This window comes from Paroedura picta, chromosome 11 (assembly GCF_049243985.1).
Source record: "Paroedura picta isolate Pp20150507F chromosome 11, Ppicta_v3.0, whole genome shotgun sequence".
Classification (NCBI taxonomy): Eukaryota; Metazoa; Chordata; class Lepidosauria; order Squamata; family Gekkonidae; genus Paroedura; species Paroedura picta.
The window spans coordinates 21,309,921-21,329,868 of NC_135379.1; the positions used below are offsets into that span (position 1 = coordinate 21,309,921).

At 41.9% G+C, this 19,948-nt stretch overlaps 1 protein-coding gene across 1 annotated transcript in view; it reads left to right on the top strand.

Moving 5' to 3' along the window:
- Window positions 1-19,948, top strand: part of COL1A2 (collagen type I alpha 2 chain) — a 69,204-nt gene that overhangs the window by 42,364 nt on the left and 6,892 nt on the right. The window contains exons 30-48 of the mRNA XM_077304235.1: window positions 101-145; window positions 933-1,031; window positions 1,570-1,677; window positions 4,616-4,669; window positions 5,800-5,853; window positions 6,463-6,516; window positions 6,633-6,686; window positions 6,779-6,886; window positions 7,725-7,778; window positions 7,877-7,930; window positions 9,754-9,915; window positions 11,377-11,484; window positions 13,566-13,673; window positions 15,975-16,028; window positions 16,132-16,239; window positions 16,456-16,509; window positions 17,116-17,223; window positions 18,411-18,464; window positions 19,367-19,474. Coding sequence (XP_077160350.1) covers window positions 101-145; window positions 933-1,031; window positions 1,570-1,677; window positions 4,616-4,669; window positions 5,800-5,853; window positions 6,463-6,516; window positions 6,633-6,686; window positions 6,779-6,886; window positions 7,725-7,778; window positions 7,877-7,930; window positions 9,754-9,915; window positions 11,377-11,484; window positions 13,566-13,673; window positions 15,975-16,028; window positions 16,132-16,239; window positions 16,456-16,509; window positions 17,116-17,223; window positions 18,411-18,464; window positions 19,367-19,474 — 1,548 coding nt within the window. The remainder of the gene's footprint in view (window positions 1-100; window positions 146-932; window positions 1,032-1,569; window positions 1,678-4,615; window positions 4,670-5,799; window positions 5,854-6,462; window positions 6,517-6,632; window positions 6,687-6,778; window positions 6,887-7,724; window positions 7,779-7,876; window positions 7,931-9,753; window positions 9,916-11,376; window positions 11,485-13,565; window positions 13,674-15,974; window positions 16,029-16,131; window positions 16,240-16,455; window positions 16,510-17,115; window positions 17,224-18,410; window positions 18,465-19,366; window positions 19,475-19,948) is intronic.

A 19,948-nucleotide genomic window follows, 5' to 3' on the forward strand; every position in this document is an offset into this window, starting at 1 on the left:
AGTCCTTAATGTAATCTCGCTGAATGAGAATATCCTTACTTGATCATGACAGGAATTCTGAATCAATAAGAACCGTATTAAGTGTTCCTTTTGCACATAGGGTCTTCACGGTGAATTTGGGCTCCCTGGTCCTGCTGGCGTGAGAGTAAGTTGGTTTTGCTATGTTTGCAAGGCTTCAAGGGGGATTACATTTAACAGGCTGATTGACGCATGTATTTTCTTCACTTGATTTGGCGGCACACCTAGTTACTGTACACCTGATAACTGGCAGCTGAATGTGAAAACCGATTCTGTTGAAAAACATGGGGGCAATAATTCTGGGTTTGATCCAAGAGTGGGGAGAGGGTCTCTCTTAACCAGCAAGAAGGTTAAACTGAGGATTATGGGTTGGGGCTTGCAGTGAGGAGAGGAATCAGAGGAGACTGAGCAGAAAAACGGGAAGGATCCAGTCTTCTGTCCTTGGGTTTATGTGACCCATTCACACACACAAGTCATCATTCAGGGTTGTAATCATTAAATGAACATGCATATGTTACCCAGAATCAAATTTATAGACAATAAATTTTACCATATTCCCAGTTTATAAACATTAATAGAGAATAAATAAATTTAGATATTGAGATATAACTGTTCAATAACTACATTGGCTTGAACATGAGAATAGAGCCCTCTTTAGATGTTGGGTACATATGAACTGTGCTTATCAGCAGTGCATGGTTCCTATGATGTACCTAAATTGCATTGTCACTTTTTTGTATGAACTGGTTGAGACATTTGGAGATTCCACACATTGCCCCGTTCACGTGAAATGGGAACCACAAACATCATGTATATTGATGGGCTCTCAGTTTGTGGGAGATGATGTGCAGTTTATGGGCACACATTAAACCTTCGTGACTCTATTGAAATGCACTTCAATCTGCTTCCTCCAGGGTGAACGTGGCCCCCCAGGGGAAAGCGGTGCTGTCGGTCCTTCAGGTTCCATTGGAAGCCGTGGTCCAGCTGGTCCACCAGGAACTGATGGTAACAAGGTAAGACAGAGAAGCTGCTGTCTTTCCAAAGCCTTGGGAAGTTATTCTATTTTCTTTGTTGTCAGTGCTTAATGGAGATGTTAATGGCAAAATCCCACATTTAAAAAGAAAACTTCATCTCAGTGGTTACCTCCTTGGAAGGTGGGTCTCTCACTGTTTCATCGGTGGACTGTCCTGCACACACTGATCTGGTTGAGTAGATTTCGTTGAGTAATGCTTTCTGTGGCAGCACAATCTATCTTGGATCACTTTTCTTTGGGAATGTAAGCATAAGCTTTACTTCTAAATACACGCAAGTGTTGCATGCATGGTTTGTGTCCATTCCAAAATTCACATGGAATGGCCCCTGTGGCCTGTCTTAAGCCTGTTCTGCAAATAGGAGACTCTTATTGGATCCTAAAACACTGCCCATTTCAGAGAAAAAAAGCAGCAAAAGGAGAAAAAAGCAGGAGACATGCAGTAAATCAGAATGCACTGTTCTTTTTTTTTCTATGCATCTTAAAGAATTGATTCCCCTTTCCCTTACTTGATCCATTAGGGTGAACCTGGTGCTGTCGGTCCAGCTGGTGCTCCAGGCCCATCCGGTCCTAGTGGAATCCCAGGAGAAAGAGGCGTTGCTGGTGGTCCAGGAGGCAAAGGTGAAAAGGTAAGGCAATAAGGGGGTGGGTCTGAATTCAGTAAGTATCTGACAATTGTTTAACAAAACAGATGGCCCTGACACATTTCAGTTACCAGAGTTTCTTAAGGGGATGAAGAATGATAAAAGCATATTTTTAAAAAGTTTCTAGGATACTAACTGAAACAATCTTTTACTCCCTGTATTCACTTGGCATGAGTTATATCAATGGAATGCAGTTACCATCTACAAGGTTAAAGAATATCAGCAGTCTCAAACTTGTGTTAGAATTGGTTTCCTGCATGGAGAAGATGTGGAAAGAACTGAAAACATGGGATGTCTCCTTATATTGAATTGTAGGAGCCTATCAAGATCAGTATTGGCCATTGTGACTGGCAGTGGGTGTCCAAGAGCACAGGCAGAACTCTTTCATATCACCTGGTACCTGGTCCTCTTAACTAGAGTTGCCAGAGTTGAATCTAGAACCTTCTCCATTCAAAGCTGATACAGTGCCCTTGAGTCAGGAGTGCTAAAATTCAAGAAGTGTCTCTTTAAGGCCATTGTACAAATAACATTAACATTCTGAACTGTACCAGAATTCAGCCCATAAAGGAAGGTCACATCTTTATTTTCCTCATGCACTGAAAATCACCACACCAAGAAGAAATGTTTAACATAATCATCCCCACAATCTAGTTTATTACGCATAGGGACAGAAATCGATATTATGTTCAGTTTCTTAAAATGGAGGGATATTTCATATATTCTAAAATGGTATAATCTCAGATTTGAACATCTTCTTCCCAAATCTTTCCAAAGTGCAGCACTCTAGGCAGTAGACCACACAGATTCACCAATATTATTTTGAGTAAATAATCATTTGTGAAGCTCTGTAAACGTGACAGAATGTACCAAATTATATAAATATGTCTGTGATCAGATAAACAAACAGATAAACAAACAGTCCCAAAACTACAGGCCCTCTAGTTGAGATAAAAACTGATTTATTTGAGGTGGGAACTGCTCTGACCAAGGAACCGTTCTTGAATACCTGCTTTCCACATAGAACTTCTAGCCTTCACTATACTGCTCGATATTTGCACTAGTAAAGATTGGAAGTTTCATGTGATAATCCCATAAATGGCTTCCCTTGTGGAAGTCAATCAGCCAGACACAACATTTTTGTTTCCCTTGATCTGTAGACCCCACCCCTCTCTGGCAACAGCACATAAAAGCCCATAAACACATGGTTTTAAAAACAATAGAAAGTTAAAATCTGATTTCTTATTTTAAATGTATAAAATGTTCCAACCATCCCTCTAAGTAAAATCTCTAGATTGAATTTAGGATCCAAGTACTCAGATTCCAGTGATGGGGGAGATGGAGGGGAGAGGGATGGGGCTGTGGTTGCATTGGTCTAAACTGTATGGCTGGCAGAAGAGTTTCATCTTACAGGCCTTTTAGAACTTTGGTAGCTCCAATATAGCAGGAATCTCTGCTGGCAACTCATTCCACCAGGCTGGGCCAGGGCCAAACTCACTTCCTTGGGGCCAGGGATGACCAGCCGGTTGCAGTTTGCCAATTGTAGCATTCTTTGGGAGACGTATTTGGAGTTGTGGTCCCTCAGATACACAGTCCTAAATGTTTAGATCTTTAATGAAGGATTTTTTGCTTGTTTTGGCACTTCAGAAATTACTTTCTATCAAATCCTTTTCCTTTCAATGGTCTAATGTTTTGTTCATGGCTATACTTTTCAAGTCATTTGTAGTCCTCATTTTTTAAAAAAAATAGCACTATTCCTTCAAAGCATTCAGTCATGGGAGGATAGGACTTTTGATATTAGGAGGAAAAAAGTGGCACGTACAGCGTTCTACCTAGCCTGTCATAGTTGAAAGCAAAGTGAACACTGAATTCAATGTAATGAAGTTGGTCAGTAAGTAAAACCAATTATTTAAATATACTTTATTTAAAAATTAGGGCACATTTATTTCATTGACACAAACTTTCAAATTAATATTTTATTTATTTCTTTATTTGTTCTTTTGTTTGTTTGTTTGTTTGTTTATTTATTTATTTGATGTCTTGCCTGCCACTCCCCATAAGGCCCGTGACAGGTTACAAAGGTGCATAAAAACCCCAATAAAATTATCCCTAAAAACAGCAATACATGCACAAACAATGCAGTACAAAAATACAAAGCGGCAGAAAAATAAAACAACAAAAGCCCAATCCTAAAAAATTACCCCTAGTGGGGACAGTAGGGGAGCTGACATCTCACCCGCCATCAAAGTAATCCGGGAAGGGGGGTCCAGATCTTCCTGAGTGCGCCGGCCTCAACCATAGACCTGGTGGAAGAGCTCCATCTTACAGACCCTGTGGAATGCTGAAAGCTTTTGCAGGGCCTGTAGCTCCTTAGGATTTGCAGCATTTGTCTGTAATAAGTGCACATCCATGCACAGTCCCAACAACAGACCTGCACCTAAGGAAATTGGGAAATTAACTTGCAGGAAGGCAACCAGGATGGAATGTGCATTAAATGTTCATGTGGTCTATCCTGCATCTTTTTCCAGCTTGAGTTGGTGTTCCAGACAGAATAAAAGTCAGGCAAATCTCCCTGATGATAGAGTTTTGATACCACAAATGAGAAGGGCCACATTTTGAATTGCCCCACCTAATCTCAGAAAACGGAAGCACCAAAGCAGGACTTCAAAAGATTATTATAGTGGTCAGTTAGGTTAATATGGTAGTAGGTGTTCCTTCAGATATGTTGGTGCCAAACCATATATGGATTATTAAGAGAAGACCATGTGTAATGCAGAAACAAAACCTAAAGGCGAGTGCTTTACAAGGAACCCCTAAATCCGAGTTGTGTTTCTCATTTCACACACTTAAAATCCCATTGCAACATGAAGCATGCTTTCTCCAACTACATACCATTGTAACCCATGCTGTTTCTCCTTGATTTCAGGGTCCAACAGGATTCAGAGGTGAACCTGGAGCAACAGGAAGAGATGGTGCACGTGTAAGCATGCTTCCTTAACTGTATAGAAAGAGCCAAGTGCATACTCCTTTGTAATCAGGATATGAAAGCAAACGATGACTTTTACGTTGCAACAAATAATCCATGCTGGTGCAGTCTCTTTATTTTATTTATTTATTGATTTTATTTTATTTATATACTGCCCTCCCCGGAGGCTCTTAACCCTCAAAGACATAATATAAATGAGAATATTTAGATTGAAATTTTCTAAATTAAAAAATGAATTGGCTTTTTGCCTTTACAGTAGTATTATATGTAATTACCCGATTTCATAATAATAATAATAATAATAATAATAATAATAATAATAATAATAATAATAATAATAATAATAATAATAATAATAATAATAATGTGATTTATTCCCTACTGCTCCTGAAGCCAGCTCATGGTGGGTTACAACAGTCCAGATAACACCCATTAAAAACAGGACATCCATCAATAAACAAGAAAACTGCAGATGGCAAAACCTAACTCGATCCTCCTACTAATATCTAGTCACATGGGCTAGGAGGGGGCCATCAATGTTCCATAACCCAGTGCTAGGAAACAGTAGCACTAGCACTTGAAGGGGCGCCCAGGGGCACCCAACAAGGGGGGAGGGCAATGATCTTCCTCACTGCCCTGGCCTTAACTGTAGACCTCTGTTTTCCAGGCCCTGTGGAATGCAGAAAGCTCCCACAGGGTCCGCAGCTCACCTGGGAGCTCATTCTACCAGGTTGGGGCCAGGACTGAAAAGGCCCTGGCCTTGGTAAAGGCCAGGCATGCTTCTCTAGGGCCGGGAATCACCAACAAGTCAGTACCCGCAGAGTGCAAGGCTCTGCAGGGGGCATAGGGCGACAGGCAGTCCCTCAGATATGTGGGGCCCAGACCATGGTGGGTCTTAAAGGTTACAACCAAAATCTTCTGAAGTTAAACTGCAAAATATATATCACTTGTTAGCCTAAAATTACATTAATTTCATCTAGAAATTTGATAGCTTTTAAAACTAAAAACCTGAAAGTTGTTCAGTATTAATTAATTTGTGCAGTCACCTTTTAATATTCAAATATTCTTCAAATATGATGGGAAGAAAATCCGCATCATAATATATGATTCTCCTTGATCCTCAGGGTGCTCCTGGAGCCATCGGTGCCCCTGGTCCAGCTGGAGCTTCTGGTGAAAGAGTAAGTACCTGTCTTTTCAGATATACCCCAGTAAAATCACCTGTAGTAAAGCAGACAACTTGTATGCACAGAAAACAACATGCACAGATGTATTTGTGTAGAGAGTCTTTAGTCCCTCCTAATGTGATTTTTAGAACCTCTTGTGGCGCAGAGTGGTAAGGCAGCAGACATGCAGTCTGAAAGCTTTGCCCATGAGGCTGGGAGTTCGATCCCAGCAGCCGGCTCAAGGTTGACTCAGCCTTCCATCCTTCCGAGGTTGGTAAAATTACCCAGCTTGCTGGGGGGGTAAACGGTAATGACTGGGGAAGGCACTGGCAAACCACCCCGTATTGAGTCTGCCATGAAAACGCTGGAGGGCGTCACCCCAAGGGTCAGACATGACCCAGGGCTTGCACAGGGGATACCTTTACCTTTAATGTGATTTTAGGGTGGATAATTTTGTGTGCTGATCACATGATCCCCACTTATGTGTAAGAGTTGGTAACTTCTGTTTCAGTAATCCTCAAGAAGTAGGCATGCACACAATAGCTTAAACCCAGAGTAAAACATTGTTGATTTTGAAGCTGTCATTGGACTCAAACTTTTACACTGATCATTTGTATATTTTAGGGTGAAGCTGGCCCCTCTGGTCCTGCTGGCCCTGCTGGCTCTCGTGGAATATCTGTAAGTACTGCAGTCATTCCTTTTAACAACAAAACAGCCCGTTCTGAGAACCAATGGGATGGGGTTCTGGTTAGCCTTTTCCACTGAAAGTACTGGGATTTTTTCCCCCTCTGTAGGGTGAACGTGGTGAGACTGGTCCTGCTGGCCCTCCTGGATTTGCTGGTCCTCCTGTAAGTATTCAGGAAGAAATTGGTTTTCTCTAGTTTGTGCTGGTTTACGTTACAGTTTATTTTAAGGACCGTTTTCTCTTACATTTTTAAAGGGTGCAGCTGGTCAGTCTGGTGCTAAAGGTGAACGAGGTCAGAGAGGCCCTAAAGGTGATGTAGGCCCTCAGGGTGTCGTTGGTGCTGTCGGTAATGCTGGTCCCGCTGTAAGTATACGGAATTTCATCTCAAACTATGCTCATCTTTTGATTCAAATGATCCAATTTGGGTGTGTGACACAGTTTACTAATGTAACAGAACTAATTCTTGCTATATATTCCCACGGGGAATCAAATGTTCTAAAACAGGATCAAAATTAAAGTCACTTGCCTGGTGTCAAGAGTCTATCCCAAACAATGAGGAATATACTACAAGCTAAAAAAGCAGGCCACAAGTCAGCAGGGCATTAGAAGAAACGTTTAGAGTTAAACCATAAGGATTGTATTTAGCCTTCAAAAGGAGTTTACGTATAAGTATTCACGGAACAGGTGGTATATTTATTTCTTAATGAGTTCTATATGCATTTCCAGATCAACTTTAATTCCATCTGATAGTAGTAAGATTCTTTCTGTTGCTGTAACACTAATAATAGATAGGATTGTCAAAAGTACACTCAGTTCAAGAAATTAGTAATAATACATTCATTTTCTAAATGAATGTGCCCCAAAATGGAGGCATACATGAGGCCCATTTGGCAATATGATGCTTGGAAACAAAGAGCAGTCCAGTAGATCCGGAGGTCTTTCTGCTCCTCTGTTTTCTACCAGTTGATAGAGATTTGCTCTAGAAACAAGTTTTTCCCTTACTGCTGGGGCAACACTGAAGAATGTTGTTTAGTTTGTGAAGCCGCACTGCTTCCCTTAATGAGGCCATTGTCAATATACATAGGACTTGATCCTTTTCCCAGTAAGTGCATAATGTCCAATGATTGCAATGGTAATCACCATTAAGTATTTGAGAGATTAATTTTTTTTAATCTTTTCTGCTTTCTCTCCTTTCAAATAGGGCCCAGTTGGTCCTCCAGGTCCTGCTGGAGGTCGTGGTGATGGTGGTCCACCTGTAAGTTTAGCATCATCTATTTGTCTTCCCTTCAGTATTTAGTTACTGATTCTAGTAAATTTTTGTTAATCTCTTGCTTTACTCCCCCCCCCTCACAGGGTGTTACTGGTTTCCCTGGTGCTGCTGGCAGAGTTGGACCTCCAGGCCCCGCTGTAAGTAGTTACTGAGCACATCTAAATCCAGGAGGTTAGACTGCAAGAAGCTCAGCTTCTTCTGATCTTGGATACCTCTTTCCAAGGAATTATTCCATATAATTACTTTCAAACCATGTTATGGGGAACTTGGAGGTTCCCTGCAACTCCATCAGTCCTTCAGTGGGATGATTTCACTTCCCTGAAAGAAAGCTTTACAAGCTGTTATCTGCTGCTGCTCTTCTCCTTCAAAGAGTGTAGGGTGTGTTCCAGGGCACAGCCATTCATGTGAGGCATCTGTTGGAATCAAGAGATCCGGCCAGAACCCTGCATTAAAAACATAAAGCATTGAAAGAGCCCCAACAACAGTTCTTCTCTGCAAGCAATATTGGGAGGGGCCGATTTGGAACAGAGTAATGATAGCGGGAGGAGATGCTTTACTTAACCCTCAACTCCTCCCCAAAGCTGCTACTCTCCCTGTAGTATTCAAGGCACATCTTTTATCTTGCACGCATACATTAGAAAACCCCATTGGGAAATAGCTAAGAAGAGAAGAGCTTCAAGGGAGGATAAGAAAGAAGGAAGGATTGCACATTGCCTTTCCCATCTTGCTTCTATTCATTAAACTCTCCAGCACCACCTCCTGATGCTACTTTGCAAAAAAAAAAAAAAAACAAGCAGCAGACTGTTTTATTAGGCCTGTGGGTAACATGTAATTTCCCCCTGAGTTTGAGCCCTGCAACATGCTTCAGAGCAAGGTTTCCCAATATGGTGCCAAAGGTTTTCAGGAGGTGGGCAGGGTGGGGTTTTGTCCAGCAAGGCTTCTGATGGCCTATTGGAGATTTGATTGGCTGTGCAGATGTCTTAAAATGTTGCTTTGGCAGCTGCTGCCACCATAGCACAAGAATTTGCATTGTGACTGACGTTAAGCTGTGGCAATCATTTTGTGGCTGTCTCTGCCTCCTGTGGCAGCCACTTGTTGCTGTGCCCACGATCCCATGTCAGATTTCCAAACATGCCTGCAAGCTCGAAAAGGTTGGAGATACCTGCTCCAGAAGTGGTGCCAGAATTCTTCCGCAGACAAATTCCTTTGTAGAAAATTTGGAAATCATTGTAGATCAATGCAATAAGAAAATGAGGTTATGTTTTTTTCCATCAAAAACCTTGGTCCTATTCTCTTTATGAGGCATTCTAGAAATCAGTCAACAGAGGACATAAGAATGATGAACTAAAGGGGGTCCCTAAGGAATAATGGCATAAAACATGCTTTGTCCTTCCTAAACTTTCAAAACCAGAGCCCTTGGGATGCCTTTGAAATAGAACGCTAGTTGACTAAGCCTCCTTTAAGTTTGTTTGTACTCTGACACCTCCATACACTGTTTTAAACATCTTCAAAGACTTGCTAGAAGACTCTCCTTAAATGCATTTCCTTAATTTTTTTCTGCAGCTGACCTAGTGATACTCAAGCTGTAAATTTACCAACCATGTTTTGAAAAATCATTAATGATCCACAAATCACTGACCACAGGCTGCAAACATAGGTGGAATTATAATTTCAGCGCTCTACAGATTAGTTTGAGGGCATTTCTTATGTTGCATTTCATAGTTCCTTACTACTCAGCTTAAACGTGCAGCTTTGTCTGAAAATGTGCACGCAAGTCGTATTGAAGTGAATGGGACTCACGTCCAAAAAACGTGTTAGAAGAGACCCACCCCCACATGACTAAATTGCCTTTTACTAAGTACCTTAGTCAATTCTATTATTTGGGATTTACTGTTTTATTCATCACATGGCAGCAAAGCAGGCATGTAACTGTATAACTCAAGGCATATTTTATTCCTAGGGTATCACTGGCCCATCCGGTCCTCCAGGTCCAGCTGGCAAGGAAGGTATTAGAGGCCCACGTGGTGACACTGGACCAGTTGGCCGTACTGGAGAATCTGGCCCTGTTGGACCTCCTGGTTTCGCTGGGGAGAAAGGCCCAAGTGGAGAAACTGGTGCTGCTGTAAGTTATTCAGAATCATTTCTCTTCTATAGTGCCATCCTAAGTCGAGTTAACACTCTTCTCATCAATGGACTTACATAGGTGTAATACTCCTTCAGTGGATGTACATGAGTGTAATACTCCTTAAAATGGTACCATTACTGTACTTGTTAGGCATTTTCCTAAATCTAGGTGTCAGTCATCACATGACGTAGGTGTTCAAAGTGTGGAAGAACATCTTTCCTGTTAAGCATAAGCAGACCCAAGTAAATGCATAAAAGTCTCTTATGAAAGCAGCCAAAAAAAAAAAAAGTCAGGGTCTACCCGTTCTGCTCCTGAGGGGTAGTTTATTGGCTGCATAAGCTCTGCTAGTCTTAATGGCCTGCTCAGAGGACAGCATACAGTCCAGTTTTATTTATTTACACTTCTAGCCCAAACCAATATTGTAAGATGGGGGGGGGGGGTGAATGGCTCAACAGGTTTATTTCAAAAGGTCGGATTCTGTTTCAGCCAATATCCATGCTGGATTTAGTAACCACAAAGAACCCCAACATATATGATGATATCATGACTGTTACATATGTAAAGGAGTCTCATGTATCCATACAAAATTATTCTCGCTTGGAGGTAGTAGATGAATAGACACTTTGGTACTTTGGCATGAGTTGCCATTGGTCACCTTATATCCCTATTAGATTAGTTTATGTAATTTTTAATCTGTCCATACTCAAATTACATTAGCAGCATAAAGTAGTTCAACTGTTCATGTGGTTTTTAGATGGCAAGTATATTTCTTACCATAAACCCAATGTAAACGTTTATCCAAACTATATTCAGATACCTACAGACAGACCAAACTAAAAGGAATAACATCTTGATGGGACAGAGGGGACAGACATAGGAAAATGTAGGCTAAAGAGGAAATTTAAATATGGATATTTAAAAGACCTTGTCCTGCCTTAAATACTATTTTGCATTCACTTTGCAGGCATAAATATCCAAAGTGAAGGGTTGTTATTAGGGTGATTAGCTTGCTTACTTAGGAACCTAGTCTTATTCTGAAATGTGGGGTTTTGATTTTTTTTTGTATACTCCTTTTAGTATTTTACTCACCAAGGCAACCATTTGCAGTATTTAGGCTATCACACAAGTGCCTTTTATCCTGTATTGGAAACACATGCAGTATTATGGGGAATATTTTTCAATTAAAGAAATTACACACAAAAAAATTGAGATGTTATGGCATACATTATGTATTAATACCCCTGAATCTGAAATAAAACCCTAATGCAATGCATAGAATGTCAAGCTTGCCTTATATAGGTACTAAACCAAGTTACCTAACAGTAGGATTGATTTGTACAACTCTGAGAACACATGAAGTTGCCAAAAGTAACTAGAAGTACAAATTTGCATAAGGGAAAAATGCATTGTTCTGTAAGTAGGATTTGGAAACAAATACTTTGCTTTCTTCTTATATAGGGTCCTCCTGGTTCCCCAGGTCCTCAAGGTCTTCTTGGTGCTGTTGGTAACCTTGGTTTGCCTGGCTCTAGGGGAGAGCGTGGTCTCCCAGGTGTTGCTGGATCACTCGTGAGTACATTTGCCATATCTTCACACAAGTGACAAATATGACACACAGTGATGTCAACGTCCAGATCTGGCCTTTTTGAGAAACAGGTAGACATAACGTCAATGCATTCCTAGTATGCAGGGCATTTGAATGTTCCCCCTTTCAGAAGCCAAAGCCCAGTTTCTGTATGTATTTTAGAGATCAATTGTTTATGTACATAAGTTTAGAGGTTGATTCCCTATCTAAGTGCATTTCTAACTTTGTAAAGATGAAAATTCACCTTAAAATATAGAACACTTTCATTGTACTGTCAATTTGTGCTTTGGGCCTGAAAGGGAAATGCAGTGCAAGGAAAACAAAGGTTGTCCAAGGTTTTAGAGTCCTGACCTTCTGATTTTGGGCCTGATTGTAAAAGTCAGTGCATTGTGGGATTTACAGTCTGGGATGTAATACTAGATTCATGTGGGAAAGCAAGGCTGGCTGTCCCCAGTCCTTGCCAGACTAGCATGATTTTAACATTTTGGCTAGTCATGTGCTAGGTGTTCCCAGGTCTATCCGCTGTTGAGTGATAAAATGAAATATCCATGCATGGATCATCAGCGTGTGCTGCTCAGTTGTTGTGCTGGTAATTCGCCAGGCATTTTCCCATCTTTGGCATGCACAATTAGCACTCTCCCCGTCTGCATCTCACTAAGCCTCTAGACTGAGCTACTGCAACTCACTCTACACAGGGCTACCCTTGAAGCTGCTCTAGAAACTTCAACTGGTCCATAGAATCATAGAATCGTAGAGTTGGAAGGCCCATACAGGCCATCTAGTCCAGCCCCCTGCTCAACGCAGGATCAGCCCTAAGCATCCTAAAGCATCCAAGAAAAGTGTGTATCCAACCTTTGCTTGAAGACTGCCAGTGAACGGGAGCTCACCACCTCCTTAGGCAGCCTATTCCAGAATGCAGCAGTGTGGGTTCTTACGGGGATCCAATAGAGAGCAAATATTCAACCTGTTCAGTCTTTTGGTCATGACCTTTAAAGGCCTCTTCCACTATGTCCCCCAAAGAACATTTAGAGTGAACAAAACCTGCTCAGGCCAAAGAAATTAAATTGGCCTCAAACAGAGCCAGATGGAACACTCTGCCTAATTTAATCACTGAACCTTGATTATGGAACCTTAAGCAGTTCTGCTAGGTTTGTAAGACAGACTTGTTCTGCTGGGCCTGTGATTGAGGTCTCAGAGGAACATCAGAATTCTAGATGGCCTCCCTACCCAAATCCACCCAAATAATCTTCATTTGAGAAATTATATCCTTATGTATTGTTGACTCTCTCTTCTTTCAATCAGGATGTGGCACCAGGCAAACAGCAGGATATTTTTTTTGTATATTTTATATTTATTGTATTTTTTTCAGAATTTTTGCTTATAACAAATTAGATGCCTGGTATTTTAAACTGTGTAAAATTTAAATGGTGTGTTCTTGTATGTTATTACCTGCCCTAAGCCTATGGGGACGGGCGAGTTAGAAATACAGTAACAAAATTAAATTAAAAACTCTCCGTCTGCAGTATCACTGTCAGAACAGAATCATAGCCTGTCTTTGTGCGTTCACTTTATTGCATCTTGGAAGGATAGACATCTTTCATTTTTCATTCGGAGACCTTCTGAACCACATAGTCCAGAAACCCCAGAACAGCCAGTTGACTCTTGCCATGGAAGCCTTTGACAGTTCATTGTCTCAAAATTCATGGAGACTCGTGGTATACCTGATATGGCCGGTTGCTCCTGCACTACGGGGGGAGGAGAGGTGCGGGTGTCGGTACTCCGACGGGCGCACACACGCAGGTGTGGAGCTCCATGCCTGCGTGTGTGTGCCCACCGGTGCACTGACGTCTGCACCTTCCCCCCCACGGCGCGGCACTGGCTGCGTTGGGAGCAAATGGCTGCTTTGGGTGCCAAAGCGCCCAACCCTTGCTCTGGACTAACACCCAGTGTTAACTATCGACAGCCACTTGAAGTTAGACAGTCTGTTAAATAGCCAAATGTGAGAGAGTGTCTTTCTATCATAGCGTGTGAGCAGCAGTGAAAGGTATCCTTGCTTGTTTTCTAGGGTGAGCATGGACCTGTTGGCATTGCTGGTCCTGCCGGTGCCCGTGGACCTTCTGGCCCCATTGGCTCTCCTGGTATGAATGGTGCTCCTGGTGAAGCTGGCCGTGATGTAAGTAAATGTTGGTTGAAATATTTTTAAACCACACTTAGTTTTGGGTCGTGGTAATTATGAGAGGAACATGAACAGAATCACTTCGAGTGGAAGTGAAAATATCCAGCAGCGTATAAAACAGCGCCTACGGTGTAGTGGTTAAGAGCTTCTAATCTGGAGATCTGGGTTTGAGTCCCCACTCCTTCACCTGCAGTCATCTGGATGTTAGAGCTCTTTTCATAGAGCAGTTCCAGCAGAGCTCGCTCAGCCCCAGCTACTTCACAGGGTGTCTGTTGTGGAGAGAAGAAGGGAGGGTGATTGTAAGCCATTTTGAGACTCCTTCAGGCCGTGAAAAGCGGGGTATAAAAACTAAGTCTTCGTCACCAAACTGGGTTTCTTTCATGTTGAGATGTTTGGGATTTATTTTGTGTTCAGTGAAACAGAACTGAGATGAATAAATAAGATCAGAGCTATGAAGTGTGTTGTATATTTAAACAGGACTTGGAAGTCATTATTGATGTCTACTGCTTGCTGTTACTGTTATTTATAGCCCCTAGTTTTCTGTATTGCTCCTGTTCGCTAAGTTCTGTGTAAACTGCCCTGAGCCTCAAGGGAGGGCGGTATATAAATGTAAAATAAAACTAAATAAAAATTAACAGTGCTATGTACTTTAAGTCCTGTTGGTTTCAGTAGAAGAGAATTGAGCATGTGCCTGTCTTTTCCACTGAAATCAGAGGAATCTTGAAAAAGGGATTCATTATTGGTTGGACCACAAATGTATTGGGAGGTTATGAATTGTTCATATCATGCAGCCCTTACCAATTCTGCAAGCCTAAAAATTCAATTTATTTAGTTTTCAAACTACAGAAGCTAGACTTAAGCACCCTCTGATTGGAGTCAGGGACATCAATCAGTTTTTATTCTTGTCTTGGTGTCTTCCGTATGAAGGAGCAACACACATTTGTTTTGAAATGTATGCCACTCCTTCTTATGGAAGTCACAATGACAAATATTAAAATTAATCTTTGCAATGGGGGGAAATGACTCTGTATCTTAAGAGTCCTTCGCTGGATTTCTTTGGTTTACTTGTGCAAATTAAATTGGCTGAAATAAGGGGTAGAGCGCATTAAGCACTCGCCTTGTCTTTGTCACGTGCTGCAGATTTTCGTCAGGCATTAGCACTTGCCATCAAAATTATGGGCAGCACAAACAAAGACAAGATCTTTTGTCTCCAGTTACCACTCTCTTACTATATTCAACGTCAAAACACTATAGACTTTTACATCACATATTTGTTTGATGAAGCAGTTTGTGTAACTGGCTTCAGTCACTGAAAGTGTAGGTGATTTCTCATCTGGCTTGAGCTGCTTGATATCATCTCTGTGGAGATGTGCAGGAGGTGTTACTGCCTATATATCACATGCAGCTACTTTGGGAAGCATGAAAATCAGGAGCATAGCTTGCTTGCGCTTCCCATTCCCCTTCAGAGCGGAGCCTTGGAAATCACTCTGTGACGAGAGGCTTGTATCATTTTAATACAAATATTCATGTGTATAGGCACACTGCATTTGGTTCCATAACCTGTTCTTTGTTCAAAAACACCTTGGGGATATCACAAACTACTTTATAAATAAGAACTAGGGTCCTAGGAACTTACCCAAATAACAGAATGCCCTCTGGTCTATCCATTGCTCATTTGTGGTATGCCATTCCTTCCAGTCATTTCCTTCATATTCTGCCATATGGCTACTGCTTGTTCATAGTTCATTATACCGGTCACATTTGAGAAGTCCTATCATGAAGGTAATGCCTCTTGTGGCGCAGAGTGGTAAGGCAGCAGACATGCAGTCTGAAAGCTCTGCCTGTAAGGCTGGGAGTTCAATCCCAGCAGCCGGCTCAAGGTTGACTCAGCCTTCCATCCTTCCGAGGTCAGTAAAATGAGTACCCAGCTTGCTGGGGGGTAAACGGTAATGACTGGGGAAGGCACTGGCAAACCACCCTGCATTGAGTCTGCCATGAAAACACTAGAGGGCGTCACCCCAAGGGTCAGACATGACTCGGTGCTTGCACAGGGGATACCTTTACCTTTTATCATGAAGGTAATATTGCACTGAACAAAGCCATTGTCTGTTGTTTGATGCTTGTAATTTACAGCAGAATTGTCACCGTGGAAGTGGGAAATGTTATAAATTATTATTCTGGCCCAGATTTAGACCTGTTCTATGGTCTGCAGGGAGAGGAAACTGTAGCATTTCACGCCCAGTAACAAACAGCATTTAAAATACATGTGCAATATCAATTATATTTTCTTCTTCACAGGGAAATCCTGGTAGCGATGGTCCTCCAGGCCGTGATGGTGCTCCTGGATACAAGGTAATCTGGCTTCTTGAAGCAAAAAACAGTCTGTGTTTTTCAAAAGCCATTTTTTCCTTTGCACTAATCTATATTGTCTGTTTCCTCCCCTCATTCTTTGTAGGGTGAACGTGGCGCTGCTGGCAGCCCTGGGCCTTCTGGTGCTCTTGGTGCTCCTGGCCCCCACGGGGCTGTTGGTCCTTCAGGCAGACCCGGGAATCGTGGTGAAGCTGTACGTGATCTAAACCCCTTTCATTCAGTAACATCACATTACATTGATCTAAGGCAGCCATACTAAGTAGATTAAAGGCCCTGAAGGCCATATGTGCATCAGCCTGGCACTCTGTATCTTGCACTGAACAGGTGCAGACTTATATGTAACTGAAATTATTTATTGGGCTGTAAATTAACTCAACATCTTCTGCGTGTGTCTGTGTTATTGTTTCAGGGTCCTATCGGTCCAGTTGGTTCTGTTGGCCCAGTTGGAACAAGAGGTCCTGCTGTAAGTTATGACGGGGGGAGGGTGTTTCATTCTGTGACGGTGGACTTTGTGGGGATCGAATGGGAACAGAGTAGTCAGAAGCATGTATGAGTCATAATGGGAATGCTGGGCTGTGTCAGAGTGTGAAGAACAGGTTACTTTCCCTTCAGTGGATGGAACTGAAAGGGGTGAAGGCATGGGATGGGACCCTTAGTTAACTCCTTTAGCTAATATAGTGGCTAATATAGTAGCAATGAGAGTCTTTGAAAGACAGAGAGCTTGTGACAAATTTATTTTTTTTTAGTTAAGTGGACGCTCATAGTATTGTGTGTTATCTGTCCTGTGAATTTGAGATCGTGGTAGAATACAAGCAAAATAAATAGGAAAACAGGAATTCCTAAGTGAGGACTGCTCCAGTTTCAATTGAGCAGATTAACAGAAGTGGGTGGTACCCATCACTAAACATAAAAATGGTGCCACTGAAACTTACAGAACAGAACACATTTTTCAACAAATTACAGACCTCCTTGGGCATTGTAAACACTGAGAAGGTACAAATTATCTCTGAGGGGTGGAAAGTTTCAAACCCTCAAATGTTAATGTTTCCTCTGTTTTATCCTTCCACAGGGCCCACAAGGTGCACGGGGTGAGAAAGGAGTAGCGGGTGACAAGGGACCAAGGGGAATGCCTGGATTTAAAGGACATAATGGCCTTCAGGGACTGCCCGGCATCGCTGTAAGTATGTTCTCTGAAAGTCACCCTCCAACACCTCAAAGATAAACAAAAAGATTTCTTGTACAATCTGTCACAGAATCCAGGAGACTTTCTGGTTTGATTTCTGGTAAATTATTAGCTCCATGAATTTATTGCTCACAATTTTATCCTGACCTTTCTTGTAAGGGCTCAGGGTAGCATAGTTTTCCCCTTGGCCTCACAACAACTCTGTGAGGCTGGATAGACTGAGAGAATGGCCGCCCAAAGGTCATCCAACGAGTTTTGTAGCAGAGTAGAAACTCGAATGTGGATTTCTTAGTCCCCGTTCTGACTCTCTGAAGTTTCTTTTCCATGTCATGGCTCCATTCCATCTGAAAACCAAATCTTTTGGCCTGGAAATTCTACCTTTTGATCCCCGCCTTGTGCTGGGGAGAGGGGGCAAATAATAGCAGGCTGTAAACAGACTCATACCTACAGCAGATTCTGTGGAGGGCAAGCATCTTTTTCTGATATCTACTTAACTTTTCAAGAATCCACAACGCCTCTAATGCGTTAATTTGTGGAAATTACTAAAAGTGTGAAAGCATAAACCAGTCACTCACCCAATTCTCCCCCGTCCTCCAGTTTAATAAATGCAAAGGCACTACAATAACTGGCAAGCAGTTATTCTTAAAATGATGGATTTATAAAAATTCATAGTTTATACAATTAACGGGGCCTGTAATTATGGCCTAGATTTTCAACAAAGAGTCCACTCCCACCCCATTGAACTCCCCTTTACATCAAAATGTCTGGCCACATGGATGATGATAAGGGAAAGAGACTATATATATATATACTCTAAGGCAGGAGTAGTCAACCTGTGGTCCTCCAGATGTTCATGGACTACAATTCCCATGAGCCCCTCCAGCAAGCACTGGCAGTGGCTCATGGGAATTGTAGTTCACAGACATCTGGAGGACCACAGGTTGACTGCCCCTGCTCTAAGGTTCTTCCTTCATCATTATCATTATAATTACTTCATATTTCTTGTTCCCAAGATTTCACATTGCAATTACATTTTTAAGGTGAATTCTTGGTCAAACTGTGACCAAGACTATCTTCCCCTCTTGAAAACACATGAGTATTCAAGTTGAAATATTCTGCTGGGGGGCAGGGATCATATCACTGTTTTTAGTATTGCTTATCTCTATTTTTTCCTCTTATAGGGTCATCATGGAGAACAAGGTTCACCTGGTACTACTGGTCCTTCCGGCCCAAGGGTATGTCATTTTAACTAAATGCTTTCCATCTATGTGGGATGCTCAACATAAATATGTATGCAAATATATGTCATTACAAGGGAGGCCAGGTCTGCTGTCTTCATTCCCTGACACTTCTCAAAAGGTGCAGGGAGGGGAATGAGGGGCAATGTGGTGTTGTGCTAATGCACATCACTTCCAGGGTGAAACTGCAGGTGCCATCATGGCATTAGCATGATGGGAGGTGCTCCCCATGCTAGAATTTGGGTGAATCCTAGAGTTGTTCCCAGTGAACACTCACATGAACTCATGAAGCTGCCTGAATCAAACAGCTAGTCCATCTTGGTCAGTTTTGTCTACTCAAACTGGCAGCAACTCTCCAGCAACTCAGGTCAAGATCTTTTATATTACCTCGTCCATTCAACTGGAGATTCCAGGGATTGCACCTGTGACCTTGCGAATGCAAAGCAGATGTTCTACCCCTGAGCCATAGCCGCTCCCCTGATGATGATGTCCCTTTTAATTTTATGCCAGAAGATATATTGCACATTGATTCAATGCTACATTGTTTACCATCCCCCCTCCAGTTTTGCTAAATGCAGTTAGATAGAGTCACATATTCACTAAAGCAGAGACCCCACAAGAAAACATGGGAGGGAGAATCAATCTGGAAATTCCCGACCCTACATCAGAATTTCCCTTCCATAATTCTACAAGGCTAAAAGGCTTCATAAGGTTATCCTCTCCCTTTCACACATCCTTTCTCCCTTTGATTGATATATTGCTACTTTCAGCCTCGAACCCCTTTCGGAGCCTCTTTCATTCTTAGCAGCCACTTTATTGGGAGATACAGCTGTGGCCATGTGCATAGATGTTTTTAATTGTAGTCTTAGTGTGCTAAGTTTTTCTTCCATCTGTTTCAGGGCCCTCCTGGTCCCTCTGGTCCTTCTGGCAAAGATGGTCGCAATGGTCTTCCCGGACCTGTTGGACCTGCTGGTGTGCGTGGTTCTCAGGGTAGCCCTGGACCTTCCGTAAGTATGAGATTGGATGCTAAAGAGACAAATTTATTGGTCACTTTTAATATTCAGTATGCTTAATTTTTTTGGAAATGTATTTTATTATATGTTAAAACTGACTCCTCATTTCTGTCTGCCTATCCAATGACTAACGTACCTTCTGCCCAAATTTTCTCATATACTAAGTCACTTGGTTGGGTGATCCATGTACAGTTCATAACATATGAGCCCCCTGTCTAAAACATTTAGTTAGAAGTAATCCCAGTTTGATTGTGTGGAGAACAATCCCTTTTATTGTGTGGAGCACAACAAATTGTGGCAAGTTCTTAAAGAGATAGGAATACCAGAGCATCTTATTTGTCTCTTGATAAACCTATATGCAGGTCAAAAAGCAACAGTGTTAACCGAGCATGGAATCAATGATTGGTTCAAAATTGAGAAAGGAGTTCGGCAAGGCAGTATACTGTCGCCTTGCCTATTTAACTTGTA